This window comes from Hipposideros armiger, unplaced genomic scaffold, assembly GCF_001890085.2.
Source record: "Hipposideros armiger isolate ML-2016 unplaced genomic scaffold, ASM189008v1 scaffold_810, whole genome shotgun sequence".
Classification (NCBI taxonomy): Eukaryota; Metazoa; Chordata; class Mammalia; order Chiroptera; family Hipposideridae; genus Hipposideros; species Hipposideros armiger.
Genome location: NW_017732160.1, coordinates 28,692 through 50,392, shown reverse-complemented (window position 1 = coordinate 50,392; position 21,701 = coordinate 28,692). Strand labels below are relative to the sequence as shown.

The following is a 21,701-nucleotide window of genomic DNA, read 5'->3' as shown; positions in this document are numbered from 1 at the left end:
ACACACACATATATATTTACATGTAAATTATAAGTTAGATAACAAATCTGCATTAATAGTATCAGAGCTATTCTTTTTCTCCAACGCATCATGGTGACAAAATTAAAACATTTGCCTCAAGGTTGAACAATTCAGCCCATGAATAGATGAAAAATTCTAAAACATTCAATATGCATTTAAGATAAATAATCTGGGTAGTTTAGAAAAATAAAAATAAATGCTATAAAAGGAAAATATTAATGCAAGCATATACAATTTTTTAAGAAACCTAATTTCTTGTGGCACTTTATACTTTCAAAACTAATGTTTAGGCAAATACATTTTGTGTTAATAATAAAGATAATTAGGTAGGGTGGGAAGGCACTTAAATAACATAAGCAATGACAACTTTAAACAGGTGACCATACATGAAAAATACCAATTTAATAAGAAACTGTGACATTCATAGCAGTACTATTCATAATAGCCCCAAAGTGGAAACTACCCAAATGCCTATCAACTTGATAATGAATAAATAATGTAAAGGCACACAGGGGAATATATACTATAACAACATGCAATTGTGTGGATGAATTTTACAAACGTAATATTAAATGAAAGAAGTCACACATAAAGAGTACATGCTACATGACTCCATCTACGTAAGGTTCAACATAATTAAAATAAATCTATGGGGGTGGTTGAATGGGGGAAAGGGGAGTCACTTTGTGAGGGGTGAAAAGTATAACTATTGCATTGTTTTGTACACCTGAAACTAATAATAAAATATAAAATAAAATAAAATAAAATAAAATAAATCTACGATATTGGAAATCAAGGGATAGTGGTACATGAATGGGGGCAGGAGGGGAACTACTGGGTATGGGAAATATCCTGTCAGTCTGGGTGTTGGATGCTCGGGTATATACAATATGTGAGGATGCATCAAGCTGTCCACATATGGTTTGTTCACTTTTCTTAAGGAATGTCATATTGCAACAAAAAGTTAAAGAAAAGTAACTGTGAAATTACTAACTCAGAACCGCCAAATAAGGAATACCAAAATCCGCTGCTTGTTTTAGGTGCTTCTAGGACCTTTTTGGAAAGTATCTGTGTCTCAGAAATTCAATACCCAGTAATGATCTGTGACCTAAAACACCCGAACCCTTGAAAGTAATGTCATACTTAAATAGAAGCTTTTTCATCTGAAAGGAAGTTTTTGTGAGAGTGCTCAATGAATATGTATGAGTTTGAGCCAAGCGTGTATGACACTCCAGGTTCTGTCCCTAACTCCAACTGCTCTTTTTTTGTCTCATTGACTAGCTCCTGTAGCTCCTTCTCCCTCTTAAGATGCAGTCCCTGGCTCAACTCTATTTTTCCCCTTTCTCTACACTAAATTCATGCTCCTCTCTTCAGCCATCATGTCTGTCACGTTCCTTGAAGTGAAATCTCGGGCTACAGTTGCTTTTACTCACACTCCAGTCCTAAATGCTAGACTTGCCACCACTTCAAACACAGTTTGCCTAAAACCAAAGCCAGTATGGCAGTTCCTCAAGTTATAAAATAATTCCAGCAATTCTACTTCTGAGTATACTCGTATAACCAAAGAAGGGAAAGCAGGGACTGGAACATATATTTGTGCAACAATGTCCACATAATACCATTCACAATAGCAAAAAAGTGGACACAACCTAATGTCCATCAATAAATAAATGGGTAAACAAAATGCAGTAAAAAGGAGTGAAATTCGGACACCTGCTACAACATGAATGGACCTTAAAGATATTATGCTATGTAAAATAAGACAGACACAAAAGGACAGATATTGTATGATTCCATTTACATCAGGTAACTAGAATTGACAAATTCATAGACAAAAAGTAGAATAGTGGTTGCCAGGGACGGGGCAGGAGGAAGAAATGAGGAGTTGTTTAATGGGTTGAAAATTTCAGAATGAGAAGATAAAATTTTTCTAGAGATGGATGTTGGTGGTTGCACAACAATATGCATATACATAATTCCATCCTTAAAGATAGATAAAATGGTAAATTTTGTGTTATGTACATTTTACCAAAATTAAAAAAAAATAAAGTCATCCTCCTTTTTCCCTCTCAAACTGCTTTTTCCTAAATCCTCCTATCTCCATTATATCTTTCTCCACATCTATCCAATATCCCCCACTCGTTACCCCCAGGTATCAGGAATTCTTCCTCTGAATGTCTCTCATACAACCAACAATCCCCCACCATTCTCACTATCACCATTCCAACTTAAACCTTCATCTTTTCTTAACGAATTTCCAAACCTCTACTTTCTTGCTCTTCCAACCCAACCTGGGCACTGACATCATAGCAAACCTCACAGACATTTGTATCAGTGTGACCCCTGCTCAAAAAGCTTGTTTACTGCCTACTTGCTATGAGACAAATCAATGGAGTCTGGCAGTTATCATTCATTCATTCATCCATCTATTAGACAAATACCACTGAAGACATTCATCTTGGGGCTTAAAATGTTGTAGTCTACAAGACAAAAATCACTGCCTCATGGAGCTTTCATTCTAGTGGGAAGACATGGACAATAAAAAAAAATGTAAATCTTAAAAGGTGGCCATAAATACTACAGAGAAAAATAGAGCAGGGAGGAAGGAGAGGAGGGCACAGAGGGAAGGTGTCCCTTTTCAATAGCTCACCAGGGAAGGCCTCACTGAGAAGGGGATGTTTGAACAAAGGCTGAGAGAAGAGCGCAGAAAAGCCAAGCAGATTATCCAGAAGAAGAACAAGAACAAAGCTCTCGAGGCGAGAGCAAGGCTGGTATGTTTGAAGTACCACCTGAGATTAATGTGGCTGAAGCTGAGTGAGCAAAGGCACCAGTACCAGGAGACGGGGTTAGAGAAGTAATGGTGAAGCACTGGGGGGACTGGATAAAGTCCTGTGGTTCACAGTAGGGATCTGGCTTTTCCCCTGAGTTAGAACAAGTCATTTTGGACAGAGAAATATCCTGAACTGACTTCTGTTTTCACTGGGTCATACTGGCTGCTGAATGTAGAACTGATTTTAAAAGGCTTAAGGGTGGGAGCGGGAAGACCCTTTAGCTGAATGTTATAATTACCAAAGGGAGACACGATGTGGCTTGGATCAGAGTAGTAGCAGCCCACATATAAGTAGTAGGCAGACTCTGGATATATTCTGATGGTAGAGCCAACAGGATTTGCTTACAAATTGGATATGGAATGTAAGAGAGTGGTAGCTAAGGAAGACACAGAGATTCTTCACCTAAGCTCTTGGAAGAATCGTATTGCCATTAATGAGTTCAGAAGGCTGTAAGAGAAACAGGTGTGTGTGTTGGGGCTGGGGGGGGGGTGAGGGGAGGAGAAGGGAGAAAGGTCCAGCAGTCACTGAGATATTGAGTGGGAAGTTGTATCCCTAACAATCTTTCTGTCCTTACTTCTGTCTACTTCTCACACAAAGCCGTCCGGTATTTTCAAGCTTATGAAACACAGGTTCACATTATTAAACATACTATGTGCTAAGCACTACATTTATACTCTTTGCAACTACAGTGGGAAAAAATTTCAAGGTATTAAGCAAGATGTTTGCTTGTTTTACTAACCTGTGTTTTTTCATACCAATTACCTCTCTCTACCACTAAGAAAACCATGTATGTTCTGCCCTCAAGATACACTACGTAGACAGAGAGGAAAGTAACGACACAGATGCATTTTCTTTACTTTTGAGGTTCAAAGTAGACTGTATCAATCTTTGACAAACCATGCTTAGCCAATTCTCCACTGCCTCATGCAGGGACGCACCCTCTGTCCTCTGGGAAAGGAGCTGGAGTTAAAGGATTAGTGGAGGAAAGTCTAGTGAAGACAAAGAGGGAGCAAGATAGTAAGTGGATGGTGTAGGCGCCAGTGATCCTGCACCCTTCCCCCTTTCAGGACAAGAAGCCTTTCAGGATGAGGCACTGATGGTGATAAGTTTCATGGTGTGTGGCTCAAACTAGAATGGAGCCTTAGGAGACCTTTAGCCTCATGTAGAAGCCCCGTGTCTAGCGAGGTAGAGAAGCAATAGCTGAGTGCAACGTCAAGGCAGATGAGTCCACAGCATCCCAGTACGGGGAAAAGAGTGCTGCAATAGTACCAGTTCCCCCAGAAGGTGCAGGGAAAGGCCAAGAGAAGACCAGGAGCTGAAGGGTTTTATGTCTAGTTGATACGCTTGAGAGGAGCAGGAGTTTCCAGAACATGAAGAGTGGGACAAGAGTTAGAAAAATATCCCCCCTGGGACTTAAATGCCCCACCAGAGTGTTGGAGCAGTGAAAGTAGATCCAATCCTTCAACTGAAAATATTTCAAACTTGTATGTAACTCATTTATAGAACCTGAATTTATTATTTACTCCAACAAGACTGAGAACAATCCATAAAGCGAACAGATTATGCTGTCTGTCGTTAAGAAGGTAAAAGACTGAGAGTCAAAACGAATTCAAGTTATAGAAATTAAGGAAGTTACATCCCTGCAAGTCTCAATCTGAGACCTTTTCCATTACTGTATTTATATTGTATAATACCTGCAGTAGTTGGGATAATGGCTATAAAGGCATCTGGTCCTAACCTCTGGAAGCTGCAAATGTTACCTTATACTGCAAAGCCTTTCTAGATGTCCTTAACTTAAGGATATTGAGCTGAAGCAATTATCCTGGATTGTCCACATTAGCCCTAAACTCAAATATATGTATCCTTATAAGAGAGACAGAAGAAATTTGACATGGACAGAAGTGGAAAGGACAATGTGACCACAGAGGCAGAGACTCAAGTGACGTGGCCACAAGCCATGGAATGATGGCAGCCACCAGAAGCAGGAAGGGGCAATGGATTCCTGCTAATGTCCTTGGAAAGAGCGTGGCCCTGCCAACTCCTTGATGTCAGTCCAGTGTAACTAATTTTGGACTTCGCCTCTAGAGCTACTAAAGATTCCATTTCTATTGTTTTAAGCCACCACGTTGGTAGAAATGTGTTACAGCGGCCTTAGGAAACTCATACAATAATCTATTGAGCAAATTTTACCTCCATTTTACATAAAATTAAATTGAAGTTCAGAATAGCAAACATCTCAGGACTTGAACGGCAGTCACATGTCAGCCCCAAGTCTGTGCTCCTTCCTTGGTACAGCACTGCCTGTGCCTTCGCGCCAGTTCCCAGGGGGTGGGGGTGGGGGTTGGGGCGCCCCTTGCATCTCTACGGAGTCTATTTATATCCTGTTCATTCTTTCTGTATCACCTAAAATCTCTTTCATGTGCCTGCAGTTCTCACGTTTCAATCGCCTGAAATTCCTTTATTTTGAAATGTATAAATACATATTTGCTAATTAAGTGAAAATAAACAACCACATTTTGAGTGGAAGGGGAAAAAAATAATGGGCATTATTTCCAATTATATCAGTTTTAACTTTACATGAAAGTAACATAAAACAAATGAATTTGGACTGCATCCGAAAATGAAATAAAGCAAAATTGATAGAAAAACCAAACACATTTGAACAGCGATGACAAAAAAAGAAGAACTAGCATAGCGACATGTGATCACCAAAGAAGCAGCAGTCTAGTCAGGGTTTTGTTGACTATATGCAAATAAAACTCAGCATATCAATCTAGGAAAAAATAAGGGATATGATATCTACAGAAAATTTCACAGAACTATAATACCAATTGTTTAAGTAATACAAGTAATTTAAGTACTAACATCAGGAAAATATTCTGGTAATGTTAAGAAGAAAATTTATTCAAATAAAGCTAGCAGAAACTAGAGTGTAAGAAAGCAAAAGACGTGCTTTCTATTCCTTCAAAGATTTCTGGTACTATTTTTTGAAAATTCAGAAAACACATAAGAAAGCAAATAAACCAAGTCCAGAGGATCAAATGCAGCCACAGGTTCTTACCTCAGATACTCACCTGACAACAGAGATAAAACTTTATTACAGAATCTGGCTTTTTAAAATTGTATTATATTAACACAATCTTTTCAAATCTATGCATCCTTACCCCAGTTTGGGTCTAGTGTCATATACCCTCCCCCAACCAAGTCTCATTATGGCTGAAGGATTAATGCTACAATAATCCAAATAACCCTAAGAGACATAACTGATGATCAGTTAATCACATCTTACCAAAAATTAGTGCTCTTTTTAAAAGGCAGATATCTAACTTAATAAAGACCTTAATAGGGAGAAAGTTCAACATGAAGATACAAGATGCTTAAATGGATTATTTAGGCATCTTTTTTTTTCTTCTGAGAGGAAAAGAAAAATGCTTAAAGGGGAGGTAAAAAGTTACTAAAGATCAGCTTTGTTTTGCCTAGGCCTAGGCATAAGACATCATAAGCAAGAACTAAGAAAAGGAAAAACAAAGCAAAGAATAAGAAAACACAAGTCTACATGGCTTACAATATTTTCTCTTGATTCTTCTTTAGTCCCATTCTAAAACCAGGCAGATTTTAACCAACTAAGTAATCCTACTAATTTTTATGTATTTTTAAAATGTCAAAAAAGAAACAAATCAATCTAGAACGAGGGGCCCTTTGCTGCAACATTTAGAAACCCCAGTATTACAAAGCTCACCCAGATATTTTTTGAGTTACCATTTGAGAAACGACCCCAGGTAACTTTCATATAGATTTATCATTATTATTTTAAAGACCTTATTTTTAAAACTTCATAAATCCATCTGAAATACTACATTAAAATAGTTCATTAAAATTCAAAAATACATCTATTTAAAAAAAAAATTCTGAATTTTAAAAAAGTATATTTTAGGCACTGGAAAGTGAATTACAATGATCAATACCACTCCTATGTAGGTAGGAAAATAGGCCACACACCATTCTCAAATCACTTCAATATAGCAACCAAAAAGGACAAAGGGAAAGAAAGCTTGTAAGAGTAAAATAAAAATTAAAAAAAAAATCGTTTTCCTTTTTTAAAACAAAAACAAAAGCTTCACATTGCTTTAAATTTAATTTTTTGTTTCTGACAGATCAGTGAAGTCTTATAGTTACAGAATGAAATATTACCAAATAATGATAACCACATAATAATTCTGTTTTCTATTTAAATTTCAGAAAACTTTTCCTTAAGGGGAAAAAAAAAAGAGAGAGAGAGAAGAAAAAAGTTTCGTCTGAAACTGTTGATTTAACTCCAAAGTCTTTTTAAAAAAACCTCAATCCTCCCAGTATGGAAAGTGTTCACCTGTGACCCTCTGCCTGGATTTCTTTGCTGAATCTACTGAAAGTACAGCATGGGACTAAAATAGAAACCTGAGTCCCTACTCTTCTCATCACTTGATAAGAGGAGAAACAAGAGTGGCTTTTACCTCTGATTCACCCAGAAAACAATTCTTTGTATACCTTTGTTATGGGAAACTCCAGGAGACAAATGGTCCTTGTACTTCTCTGTGCCAGGTAGAAACTACATACATTTTGTCAATCTTATTTTCAGATAAAAATGAACAACCTCTGACCAAGCAAAACAAAAACTGGAGAAGCAAGGAATAAAACAGGGCTCAATTTCTAAAAGGTTCCTTAACCGAAGAAAACTACTTAATACTAGCAAGATCTCCCAGAAAATTGCCACCACCAAATTCAGCTCCCCGAGTGCAGTAAGGGGAAAATCTTGACACTTCAGCTTGATGGGTATAAAGGCCTTAATGGATCATTCTTCAGCAAATCAAAATCGTCCTTATATTAACTCAGACTGAACGATCACAACCTGTTTTCACAGAAAGCCTTATTTTTCCACAAAGTGTTTGCATATGTATTATCTCAACCTGAAGAGCTTAGAGACAGCTTTCATGAATTCTAAGTTACCTAACTCATCCTTCAAGACTCAGAGCACATTTCCATCGGGGCATGGCTTGTGATTTCTTTGGCTTCTTTTCTGAGTTTCTTCCTTCTGTGTACATTGTAATTCATCCTTTGAACTGGTTGATATAAATACCTTACGACTGAGTACAGCTTAGTTCAAAAACCATTCGTTTGTCCTACATCCTATGTTACAAAGACATTTCCATTACAGAAAATTTGAAAAACACAGAAAGCTGATAATCACCATCCATCTTTAAACCTGTCAATCAGGAATAACACTTAACATTTCAGTAAATTCCCTTCTTGCCTTTTCTCTGATCTATATGAGAATCTGTGAATATATTTTTCCCCAAATATATAAAACATTGTTTACATATAAACATACAAAAACACATAGGCATTTCCAAAATTTTGTAAAAAATATATATTTTTTTCAATCAGCATTATAATCTTACATTTGCCCACATCAGTCATCAAAGGAAGAACTCCAAAAACATAAACAAAAGCTGCATAACTTACAACCTATCAGTATACTGTAATTTATAGCATTCCCTTATTATTATAGCTCTAGGTTTCATTTCTCTAATTGATATTGTAAATAATCCTGCTTGACTAACCTTATACCTATTCCATGGCATGTACTTGTGGGAGCATCGCCTCCCAGGACACAATTCATCCCTCTCACTCCCAGTGCTTCCTGCACCACTCTGTTATTTTCGGGATTTGCCATTTCCTAACAGATGTATGAGAAAGGGAGGTGCCAGCAAGTATCCTGATTGTCTCAAGGAATAGCTTCCAAGCAGCAGAAGTCTGTGCCCAGGGCCTGGGCATATGGAAGAGGCAGATGTGTCTCCCTACGTGCTCTCAAAAGGGTGACTCTACTGCATGAGGCTGAGCATAGGATGCCTCCGACTGCCTTCCTCTCTCGCCTTTCCCTAGAGTGCGGCACAAGGTTAGCTGTCAGTCAGCTTGGACAGCTTACTTTGTTTTTCATCTTACTTTGTTTACAGAGGTATTTTTAGGAAACAGCTAGTGATTATACTTCACTGACTTTTTTTTTTTTTTTTTTACTAAAATTCCAAGTAAACCTTGGAAGATGCATAGTAGTTGGCCAGGTAAAAATGGGTGAGAAAGAACTTCCCGGGAATCTTAACAGCATGAGCAAGCAAAGCAAGGAACAGAAGCCAGTGCATGCTGGCAACTACAGAGAGTTCTCTAATCTATAAACTAGAGGAGGGAGGGGCGAAGCGCAAGGCTGGAGCCAGGCGGGGTGCTCACGTCACACAGGTGCTACAAGCCGGGTCAGGGACGGTTGGACCCTGAGGCAAGGACAATCTGGCCTGCATGCAGATGGGGAACTTTGGTATAACCAGGGACAAAAGGAACAGTTGTAAGACTAACAGAATACAAGGAGAGAGATGATGAGCCTTGAACTCAGGCTATAAGGATAAGTACCGAGAAGGGAGAATCAGCTGGACCCAGAGGCAGATTTAGTTATAAGGACTCTTTACCAGTTTCGTACTTTTTATCTCCAACCTTAGTGGGCTACTAGAACACCAAGTCTCCTCAAAGCTCAGGTCAGGGCGACAGAAGTCTCAGTAGAGAAGGGAGCACAGTGCCACATGTCCTAAAGGCTTCACAGTTATTTCTGCTGGTGATGAGGGTGATGGAAACTCTGACGGCTGGTAAATTCCAAATAGCACAGACAGAACAACTACATATCAGCTCCAGACAACAACAACAACAAAAACCCACTTGAGCCTCTTTTGTAAAAAAAAAGAAAAAAAGAGAGGAAGCAGCTTCAAAGCAGGTGGCTGTGAAGCATTCTTCCCTGTTGCTGTACACTGCTTCTTTCTTAAAAACATCACGTGGGTATCACTGCACACATAAAAATGGTATCATTAAAAGCCTCCAGTCATTCATTTTGCTTATTAAAGCTCCACCACAATGATATTCACAATGGAAATCTCAGCTGTCCTCAGCAATGACACTAAAATACAATTAATTCCTCTTCCTGAGGATTCTAGAGGTATGCGCTTGAGGTACTGTGTTAATTGCCATTGCTTCATACCATCGCTTCAATTAGGAATCAAAATGGGAGCAAGACAAACATGGATCCCAATAAGTTTCAGAGGACTTAAAACTGAAGTTTTCCCCTCCACCTTCCTCTTAACAGTGATTGTAAAAGCAGAGGACTCCATCTGGGGAGCTACAGTGACACCCGGTGGTTGTGAAGGAAAACACACAAGTTACAAAACGCAGTTGATTACATCGTGAGAGAAGGGGAAATTTTGTTGACATACTGATATTTTAAATTCAATGTCTATAAAATTGTGTGCCCAACTAGAAACTCATCAGAACATGATCCCAAGTCAGGCAAATCACTGATGCGTCACAAAACCAGGATGGTTAGCTGCCTTCAATGATTTACTCCACCTATTAAAATTCTTAGCAGTCTTTAAGCCTAATTATGGGCGGAGGATATGAAATATTGATATTGTATTCCAAGTTCCAAATAGTATATTACTATTTATGTTGTCTATAAATCCAAGAAAAAAATCATTTCCAATGTGACCCTCTTGCTCAGCCAAAATAAATAGCTGGCTCTGCTATAAAGTGAACCAGGTTGGATCAGTTCGATCCCGATAATTTCAATCCTACCTTACTAAAGATTTATCGGAAAATGTTCTGGAGGGTTCAAAATGTAAACTTATAACACACATGAGAGATAGAGATGGAAGGCGAAACAGAGACAGCCTAACCACAGAATCCCAGGAACATTCGCCTGATTTACTGGGGTGAGGAGAAGCCAACAGGCTTCCAAGGAAAACACACACACTTTAGAATCTAACAGAACTTGGGTCTGCACCATGTTTGACCCTGGGCAGGGTATTTCATCACCGAGTGTGTTTGTATTACTCCTTGTAAAATGAAGATTAGAAAACATAACTTGCTGCAGGGCTGCTATGAGGCAAAGTACTGAGAGCATCTCCCAAGATTAATGTAAAACCACTCACTTGGTGCCTTGCATGTATAAGATACACATTAACATTAGCTATCACACACATGCATTCATATTAAAAATACTAAGAAGACTAAAGTTTCTTTTGCTCCAGAAAATATCACCCTGAAAACAGACTTCAGATTCCAAAAACCAACCATATTTTGAATGTCAAGTGCTCCTGCTTCTGACATTAGCAATTTGGAGTATGCGTTAATGGGTCAGAAGCAACTATAGCAGCACATCTACTAACAGAACGTCTCTGAAATGATCCTAAGCTTATCTTGGACATTAAAGTGAACTAATGTGCCGAAAACCCTCAACTTTTTTCTATCCCATAAGTGAAAATGTTCTTGCCTGTAAGGCTTCAGGATCTTGTCAACACTAAACCGCATCAATGTGCAGACTATAAGGTGAAGATGGGACAACCGGGCGTGCACACCTAGCAGAAATAAGCCAAGGGCAAGGATCAATCCAGGAAGCCTCCAAAAGGTCAAAACTTGCATTCTGGCCTTCTTAGCAGTATCCTTAAAAACTAAATTAGATCATACTGCCCTCTGACTCAAAGACCTCCAGCTACTCTTCCTCTCACTTGGTGTAAAACTCAAGTCCAGTCCGTGGCCTGTGAGACCCGCCACCAGCTGGCTCTGCGGCAGCACCACAAAGTCCTCTCCCGTCACTCCCCACCTTACTGACTCCACTCCCCACACCAGCTCTTGTCTGCTTCCTGAACATAAGCACATTGCCTCGTCCGGGCCTTCCACCTGCTGCTGCCTCTGTCTAGGACAATCTTCCATTCCACTGCAAGGCCTGCTGCTGTTGGCTTCAGGTCTCTACTCAAATGTCTCCGTCAGGGAGGCCTTTTCTGGTCCCACCTCCATTTAAAGTGTGTCTCTCCCTCACCACCCCCCTATACCCCCCCCCAGCACTCTGTCCCTCTCCCCTGCTTTCTTTTTCTCCCCAGCATTTATCATCACCTAAGGGACTACAAATTTTAGTCATTTGGGTTTTTTTCTCCCCACTAGAATGAAAACTCACAAAGGCAGTGCTTTTTGTCTAATAGGTTTGGTACAAAACAGTCAGTAAATATTTACTAAATTGAGGAAGGGAAAAGGGGAAGGCAGGGAGAGTTTCTAGTTTTTGTGGAGTCTGCAAAGTGAAAAAAAAAAACCTAACAATACTCAGGACGCATTTTTTAGTGTACGTACACAAAGAAGGTAGTCTACAAAAGTGAATACGTAGTGTAATTAGGGATTGTGTTAAAATAGAGAAACTAATAAATGTCATCTCAGTGTTGTAAAATTATGGATAATATTGTTTACTTCTTGACATCTTTATTTCTCAATTACTTACAATGAGCTGAATTATTTTTGTATTAAAAGTATTTTTTTAAAATAACAGATACCACCCCCTCTCTTTTAGAGTTCTTTTCACTGAAAATTCATTATGTCAATCAAAGAAAGGTCAAGACTACCTCCTGAACAATATTCAGAGCTGAGTAGCTGGTCAACAACGTTTTGACAAATAGTTTGTCCATTGGTTCGTTGTATCAAGAGCTCTCAGAGAAGGTGTATAGGTGAAGGTGTCAGTAGTTCGTTCTATTGACAAGAGCATCTGTAGGTACATCGCCTACTTAAGGGAGGGAAACCCACTCTAGTTCTTTTCCTTCATTTTAATATGCAAATGAAGAAAAAGTTACTTAATTCCACTGAACAGATATTGCAAGAGTTATTTATAACCTACAGATACACAAAAATTAAATGCACGTAAATAAACACATGGGTTTTATTTATTATGCTGAGGAAGACCAACAGTGGCGATGCTCCTGTTACACTGTTAGATAAAGAAATGGAAGCAGGTAAATCAATTACACATTATTCTTTGGATAGCATTAGGGTCTGCAATTTTTCTACTGTTTTAAAGATATGATCTGAGTAAAAACCAAAAAGGACACAAGTAACTCTAGAACTAAATTTCTTTCTCATAAGCTTTGGTCTAATGCATGGTTGACGAAGCCATAAGACAATATTCTCACACCTGTGATTTTATTTCAGCAGTTCCTAGAAAATAAAGTAATGGAGAAATTTATTTCTATTTGATGTCTGAAAGTTTAATTTATTATGTAGCTCAAATTAATTCTCAATGTTCCATTTTAAGCCTCTACATTAAAAGACTTGTGTATTTTATTCCTTAATATAACTTGCAGCAGTCTCAGTGAAAACTGCTGCTTGATTTACAGAGTAGATTTTTTATTATTGAACTTCAAGGCATTTGTTAAGGATACATTGTAGTGACTATAACCAAAAAAATGTCTGAAAGTCCCCCTAAAAGAAAAACTTAAGAGTGTAAAATACTGTAATTATATACTACGCTAATTAAGAGCTATGTTCTGAGAAGCATAAGTGAAACAGTTTGGAGTATGGCAGATACCTATTGAGAGTGAACACCATATTTCTAGGAGAAGAATTATGAATAGAAATTAAATTAGTCACAAATAGCAATGAAGAAAGTATAGGCAGGGCTTTTTCTGTCCTAGGGAGTGTGAGACAGTAAGTTGCACTGGTCAGAATACCTTCAGAATCCAGGTTTTCTTGGCAGGTATAGGCTCAGCTGTCAAGATCAGCTGACATATTGTAGTTCATCACCTATCAACTAGGGGTCAGAGAAGATGGGCTCGGGTTCAGATCACTGTGGAGGCTGTCTAACTACAACATTCTTTTCCACGGGCTTCACTCTGTCTTCTCCCTGAGGTTCTGACATATTCTAGGACAACAGTCTTCAAATTGGAAGTACAGAAACACTTCTGAAAGACTCAGGAAATGCAGGTAGTTTTAAATGAGCCACTTTTCAGAATCTTTTAAAAACAGATCCTCCTAAGAGCACACCTTTTCTGCCAATCTCACCTTTACTCTATTTCATAAAACAAAGGCAAACCTCTCATCTGAATGGAAGCTTACTTTGGCTGTTGCTCTGGGGTGTAAACCCTCTATGCATCACAGCGAGCATTTTATATATTGGTAGCTAGCTTTGCAAGAAAGTGAATGACTCACAACTAGATATAAAATTCTCAACTCTTTAAACAAATGGAAGGAATTAATTCAGCTGTCACTGATAAATTACTTTAAATAATTTTGATGATTTATTACTAAAAGTTTTTTTTTTCTTTGACATATGCCATATTTTGCCATGTATAACGCATACTTTTTTGCCCAAATCTGTGAAGGAAAAATAAGGATGAACATTATGCTTGGGGAGTACTAATTCTGTATCTATATAAATGTTTTAAATCCTTTTATTTATGCTTATGAATTAAAAGTGTAACTCTAGAAATCAATAACTATATCTATATGCAAAATAATACCCTGGAATACCATTACCGGTTGTATTGAACTTATGATGAACTTGCAATGATGAAGAGTTCTTGGCTTTCTATGATGCGTAAATATCATAAATTTGTTACCAGTACATAAAATTTGTTGTACTTTGCATCTGTTCTTGTGTTTTGTAATTATTTGTTACATACAATGTCTTGTACCACGTTAAAAAAATAAATGCTAAAATTTCTTTATAATACAAAAACCAAGTACCTAAATGTAAAGAAATAAAAATTTGAATTAAAAAATTAAAACGACAGACTTTTTCCCCTGAAAGTTTGGGCCAAAAATGTGGGTGCGCATTATACCTATGGCAGCGCATTATACATGGCAAAATATGGTAATACAAAGGAGTTTATGATAGGCTAAATAATAGTCCCCAAAAGATATCTGCATCTTAATTCCTGGAACCTGTGACTGTTACCTTATATGTCAAAAAAAAAAAAGAACGTTGTAGATTGAATTAAGGGTCTTGAAACGAGGAGATTATCCTGGATTATGTGAGTAGGCCCTAAATGCTACTGTTCTTATAAGAGAGAGGCAGAGGGAGATTTGACACAGACACAAGAGAAGAAGGAGCCATGACCACAGAGGTACAGATCTGAGTGATGCAGCCGTAAGCCAAGGTATGGCAGCTGCCACCAGGAGCTGGAAAAGGCAAGGGACAGATTCTCTCCAGAGCCTCCAGAGGAAATGCATTCCTGAGGATACCTTCATTTCAGCCCAAGAATCAGTGACAGCGATTTTATTTTAAACTCTGGCCTCCAGAACTGTGAGAGAATAAACATCTGGTTGTTTTAAGCCACCCAAGCTTGTGACGATTTGTCACAACAGCCACAGGAAACTAATACAGAAATCAAAGAATTGAATGGCATTGCCATAGCTCCTTCCTTTGTCAACTACTTATTATGGGAACATGTGTTTTTTTAACACTAATATCTGTAAAAATGAGAGAAGAGAGATAAAATTGTTGCCAATCCTGTCTCACTCTAGGAGAAGAATGAAAATTCTTTATAAGTTATCAAAAGATTTGGAAAGAAATAAACAAAACCCTTAACAGTTCACAATAGAGAGATGCATTTCCAATTAAAAATGTTTTTTAAAAGGTTACTTTTTATGTTTATGGCTTAAAATGTGAAGAAGTTACTTATTTCTTCAAGAAAAATGTAGAGTGTATGCTCCCATAAAGAGACCACCGCTGGGGATACCCCCAGGTCTGCCCTACACTCAGTTCAAAAAATGGTTCAAATAACAGCTTATTGTATTAACTTCTCAAAAAACGTTCATTGTGCTGCTAAAGATTATTATGGAATTGATCTTTCCATCAATTTGGACTCTACGTTCTAGCTCGAAAATTCCCATAAATCATTCTTTAATAAACAAACAGGGGTGGTAAATGTGTAATATTTTTACCCTTATTTCCATTTTGTTCTATTAGTTTTGTCCCTTGACCACCAGTACCAAAAATAAAAGAATAAAGAAAAGGACTATTCATTATTTTCTTTTATTTTTCTGTATCTGAAGGAAATTTCTGCCATATGATCAAAACTGTAAGGGCCAGAAAAGCGAGGATGTGGCTGCGACTCTGTGTCCTTACCCAGACCGATGTGAGGCAGATGCTCAAAAAGGGTCCAGCTGTGGTCGTCAACGTAATGGTTCTTCAGGATCAAGAGCTGGCAAACATCTCGAGCAGTGATGTCACTGGGTACCTCTAAGGCCCTGCTGGTTTCATCTTCACTGTATACTTTAATTACCTGTGTAGGCAGAAATAAGAGAACAAGCTAAAATATCCGATGAAAAATATCATCATAGTAAGTCATCAAACTTACTGGTTGAGCTGATTACAGTTTCCTGAACATCCAATTTACTTATACATTAAGTGACGGTTGCTCTTCCCAAGGCTTTTTTATAACATGTGACAACGTCACTTTGTCCAACAACGTCCACTCTCTTCTCTTCAGTGTCTGAACGAGAGGCCAATAACCATTTAATGTCCTTTCCCTGCCACTCTGGTCCATGAAAAAGCTATGTATCTCTTTTCACTATTTACAATTTTCCATGCCATTTTAAATCCCATAAGTAATCCAAGTAACATGGGTTATTTATTCCTAGATATACTCAAGTAGTGAAAGCAATAAATAGAATCAGAGTTATTGAAAAGATTTCTCCATTTCAGGTATGGCAGTTTTACCAAAGACTTACTAGATGTTCCCCAAATCTTTTTCCTTTTCTCCCTTGCAATTAATTGTGCCCATGGGATTGCGTTTTAGTCAATGGAATGTAAACACATTCAATGTGGCGCTTCGAGGCCTAGCCCATAAAAATCTCCCACATTGTCCTCCATTCTCTTGCGTCACCCTTCCCCTGAATGGAGACAAGTACAAGGGCCTACCGGCGAGGAAAGCCATGGAACAAATGGAGCCTTTGTCCCTGAACAACCACATGAAAGGTGCCCAACCAGGAACACCCATATGATACTTTGACATGAATAAAAAATACACTTTTATTATGTTAACTCACTGTGAATTTGTACTTACCTATTAGAGCAGTTATGTTACCTTAAATGACACACAATTAGAGTTTCCTATACAACACTCCCCTTAACATTTATCAAGCTGTGTTCACTGCTAGAATGTCCACTGTTAATTATGTTTCTTTATATAGTAATTCAATTAATTATAAGAAGATAAATAGCTATGGCAATAGTACTATAAGATCAACACACACACCCAAAAGTGGAAAATGGTAAGACAATTCAAAATAATACATCTGTTACAAAACATGACATTTGAACATTTTTAGTGAATTCAAACAAATACAAATTAAAATGACGTATCAGTTCTGTCCTATCCATTTTTTAATTATACTTAATGACAGTGCAATAATAGTTGCTCTCTTACAAGGATGGTAGTGATATAAACTGGAGAACAATTTTGTACATCTATTGGAAAGTATTTATCAAAAACATCAAAAGGCTCTTTACTTTGCCCCAGAAATTCCACTTAGGCAAACTACCTTAGTGAGTCTGTCCTAAATATGAAAATGTAGGCATAGACATGTCCAGCAAAGCATTATCTATAATTCTGTCATTCTACATATTCAACAAGGAAAGAATGGTAAACTATAGTACTTTCACAGAATGGAATATTATATGGTCCTCACAAATGTGATTCAAGGAAATGGTATAAGAACTTTTAAAAATCCTTCAGTAAAATAAAATCAGGACACAAAAGTATATGTTATGTGGTACCGTGCAAACTACCCTTGAATTTCCCCCTCTTCTATGAGTATTCCAATTGCCGTTTAGAGCACCACCACCCCCTCCCTCACCATCAGTCTTTGTGATTCTGGCTGCTCCGCCTTCAGCTCGTGATGGTGTGCTGGAGCTGCTGGAACTGGCTTGTAAGAACTGATGGTTAAAATTTAGAAACTTTCCAAGCCAGGCATCTTAAAATCTGGCATGGTGGGAGAGTACATATACCAAAGAAATTGACAAATGCTACAAAGAAGGCCTTAATTTTTATTTTTTTTTTTTAGCCAGTGTTCCAGTGTACCACTGCCACAGCTCCCGATAGAACATGTGATCAGTCAGCACCAAGAATCCCCTTGGCAACAATGATTACTTCAGAGATGGGTACATGACCTAAGCAGAACCAGCCAGAACCACATAACCATAGCATGAACTCTCTTTTCTACTGGACAGATGTAGGGTGAAGCTGCTACAATTCATAAAGAAAAAGACTAGGGAAGAGTGGGGTCCAGATGGAGTTAGCCTCGCTAAGAGATAAAAAAGAGTCCTGAGACTATCGTTGAGCCCCTGGATCAAGGAGCATTTGGATTCTTTGTGTTTTTATCATATGTGTGCTGAGGCCATACGCTTCTAGTGGTAACACCCACCTACTTATCGCCCTTGTTCTAGCCATGGCCTCCAACTCATTCTCCATACCGATAACAGAATACACTTTCTAGTAGCCAATCCAATCAGGTCACTCTGCTAGTAAAACTCTTCAGCAGCTCCTCATTGTTCTAACTCAAGCAGGTCATTGTGTTTATTAAGACCCCAAGTAAGGTACAGGTCATTTGCTAAGTGTTTTAATATAAAGCTATCACAGACAGAAATGGTTGTTACCTTCAGAGAGCTTAAAGGCTAACGGATAAGTAGTATTGAAAACAATAAAAGTGCAGCAAGTCACTAAATTATAAAATGGGGGTTAGGAGAGGCCCCAAAGATATCTGGGAAAAAGTAATATTTAAGCCAAGGCTAGAAGGAGGAGTGGGTAGTAGGTGGGCAAGAAGGTACGAGCATTTCGGGCTAAGGGAACAGAAGCTGTGCAAAATTCATGGGGCAAGAAGGTGCTTGGCAGGTTCTAAGGATTGAGAGACAGGGATGGCAGGAGCAGCAAACAGGGAGCACGGACCTAAGGAAACTGAGTGGTGAGCATGACCATAACGATAGGGATGCAAGAGCCTAAATCAGAATTGTCTTGAGAATCATCAAGCTTACAAGTGCTAAACAACCTCATGGACACAAACACATCTGACAAGGAAGACGAGAAAAAAAAAAATCTAGGGCTGAACCCGAAAAAATTCCAATATTTAACAGTGAGTTCGAGGCAAGAAAGCCTGAAGTATAAAGTGAGGTAGGAAGAGAACCAGGGAAGTGGGACCTCATGGGATAAAGTCCAAACTCCTTAGAATGCACACTCCCCAGCATACTAGCTTACATACAAAAGAGATCACTCTGTTATCCTAGCGAAAAATAACAAGCACTTACAACCCATTTTCTCTTAGTTGCATGTGAGATATCCTTTACTTGGAATCAATGCTCCAACCACCAACATGTTTTCTTTGGCAAATTCCTGCTTATCGTTTCCATGGCACTTCTTCCAGGAAGTCTTCCCTGAACGCCCATGGCTTTGTTACGTGCCCCTCTCATGTGCTCTTATTTTGTATTTGCATGTCTTTCTCCTCAACTGTACTAGTAAGCTCCTATAAGAAAAATCTGTTCACCATTTGTTATCATATCCTAGGGACCTAGCACAAGGCAGTGCATGGCTTAATAAAGATCTGTGGAATAAATGAACTTGGTACCCCTGCAAAGGCTATCAAAGTGTTTTGCACATAGTAGGTACTCCAAGCATATTTGTACATTTCAATTTAAAAATATTTTGTTACAAACTACATGATTAATTTCTACACTCAGAAAATTAAAATTCTTCTCAATGAGCAACAGATATACATTTTTTTTCATATAAATAATCCTAGGTAAGCATTGACTCAATGTTGCTGTTAGTAGGCAGTTCTGAGTTTTTAAAGTCACTGAAGCAGCCATAAAGTTATATGAAAAAGGTCATAAAAATATACGGTCAAAACCAGATGTGACTGGAGTTTTTATTTCAGTTCATTTATTTTGTGGTTAATACATATGGTTCCCTAAGACTCCAAGATCTGTTTGGAATCTCAGGGACTCCTATGACTGCATTCGAGTAGGCAACTGTTGTTAAGAGTGCACCTTCACTATTTGTATCTGTACTAGACAACTGGCAGGACGCTAAAGGATGCTGTCCACTATATATCCATGCTGCTGTGGTTAATGACTGGATCAAACACTGGTGAGTGCTTCTACCAAAAGCAATGTGAAGGCAACCATTCCTGAAAGGACAAGAAGAGCCAGCCCGGGGGCTGCTTCATCATGGGGAGGCAGTGATGACCCACTGTTTCAGTTCCCTCCGAGAACGGCTGCACAAGAAATGGGTGATTGGGAATAGCCTGGTGGCTGCTGAAAAGGTTCCTTGCACTTCCTGACTACCCACGTTTCCTGACAGTAAACTCCCATCACCTGGGGTAACAGAAGCATGCCTTTTCTTTTTCATGCTCTATATTTTACATCAGAGGAGCTAAGAAAATGAAAAAGTGGAGACATTCTGAAGCTTAAGCCAAATTCAAGAAGAGGGCAAGAACAGAACAAGAGGTAAAGTTGGGAAAAATGAAAAAGAAATCGAACCGATCAGGAAAGCCATTATTTTCTTCAGGCTATGTTGCTGCAAATTTGAAAGAAATAAGTTGTCAAGAATCAAGACACATAAATTTAGAAGAGCTAGGCCAACTTAAATTTTTGGAAAAGGTACATGTACTCATTTCTTAAATAAATAACACCTGCTAAGAGAAAAACTTAATACTTTTGTTAGAGCTCCATTTCAAACCCTTATTTTTATTTCAATCCTATTTAATGCTGACATTTGTCCAAAATACACATTCATCTATGAATGATAAATTTATATTTTGGTTGATATTCCACGGCAGTAAATCCCTGCCATCTCTTAGATCAATTCAGTAATTATGAAAAATCTTTACACTACCCAATGGGATGCCTTTGTTTATTAAAAGTTTCCTTTTGTTTCTATTTATTGCTCTGTAAAATTTAGAAAAAGGGGAATGTTAATCTAAGACGTAACTCTTTAGGAAAGTTGACTATGCCTCTTGCCAAAAGTACTACTATACTAAAACTTCCTATTTAAGAAAAAAATTCATCAGAAAAGTTACATGATTGGTATGGATTAAAACTACGTTAAAAACTTTAGTGATCAGGTAAAAACCAAATAGCAGAACTGTTCTTAAGAATCATTAGAGCACTGGTATCCTCTTTCCTCCATATACTGAGAGGTGAAAAAGAGATTTGAAGATTATACGTATATTATCATGCTATGTAATAAAGGGATATTATATATCACCAGCTCAGTGGCCCGAATTCACAGCTTTTTTATAAAGTAAAAAACAGGGTCAGAAGAATATTAATCATATCAGTTTATCTAGAAGTTCATTTGAAATTGTACACCAACAGGAAAAAATCCTGCCTTGACCCTAAAGAAGATGGAACAGGAACTTTATTTGGTTCATCAGTGGACAAATACTTGACTAGCAAGAGAGAAATGCACTGATATGGTCTGTCTATAACAGCCCCTCCAGCAGAAATAGAGAGAGCACCCAAGGGCAGCCAACAGTGTACACACAGGCTGTGTTTAGGAAACCCTTCATGTTGCTGAAATCCTGACAATCAGGACAACCTTGGCCTTGGGAGTGGTTTACAGCTTCAGAAACTGCTCTGGGAACATATGGCATGAGCAATGGAAATGTACTAAACAGACACAGCGGGCCCTGCAGGGGGTAGGTATACTGGAATGTGAGTGGGACCGATCTCTGTTTTGGCTGACATCCTTATCAAGGCAGTCCACACACTTTATACTTCAACTCCCCTAGGCTGCCCTCCATAAAAAGGAATGGAAGCAAGAGATAAAAAAAAAAAAAAAAAATTGGGCCGGTCGAGTGGCTCAGCTGGTTAAGAGCTCGCTTGGGACGCCAGCTCTGACCAGTAGGGCTGCGGTTTGGATCCCACATTGAGGGCCAGTGACACTGCCCTCTACAGCTAAGATGATGAACAACAGCTCGACCTGGAGCTGGGCTGCCGTGAGTCGCTGGCGATGGCGTAGGCTGCAG

The 21,701-nt window shown here is 38.4% G+C and overlaps 1 protein-coding gene across 1 annotated transcript in view; it reads right to left on the bottom strand.

Annotated features, from left to right (window-relative positions):
- The window catches only part of LOC109374317 (growth factor receptor-bound protein 14), a 61,629-nt gene that overhangs the window by 26,069 nt on the left and 13,859 nt on the right, over positions 1–21,701 (bottom strand). The window contains exon 2 of the mRNA XM_019628825.1: positions 15,734–15,961. Within this exon, the coding sequence (XP_019484370.1) occupies positions 15,734–15,961 (228 nt within the window). The remainder of the gene's footprint in view (positions 1–15,733; positions 15,962–21,701) is intronic.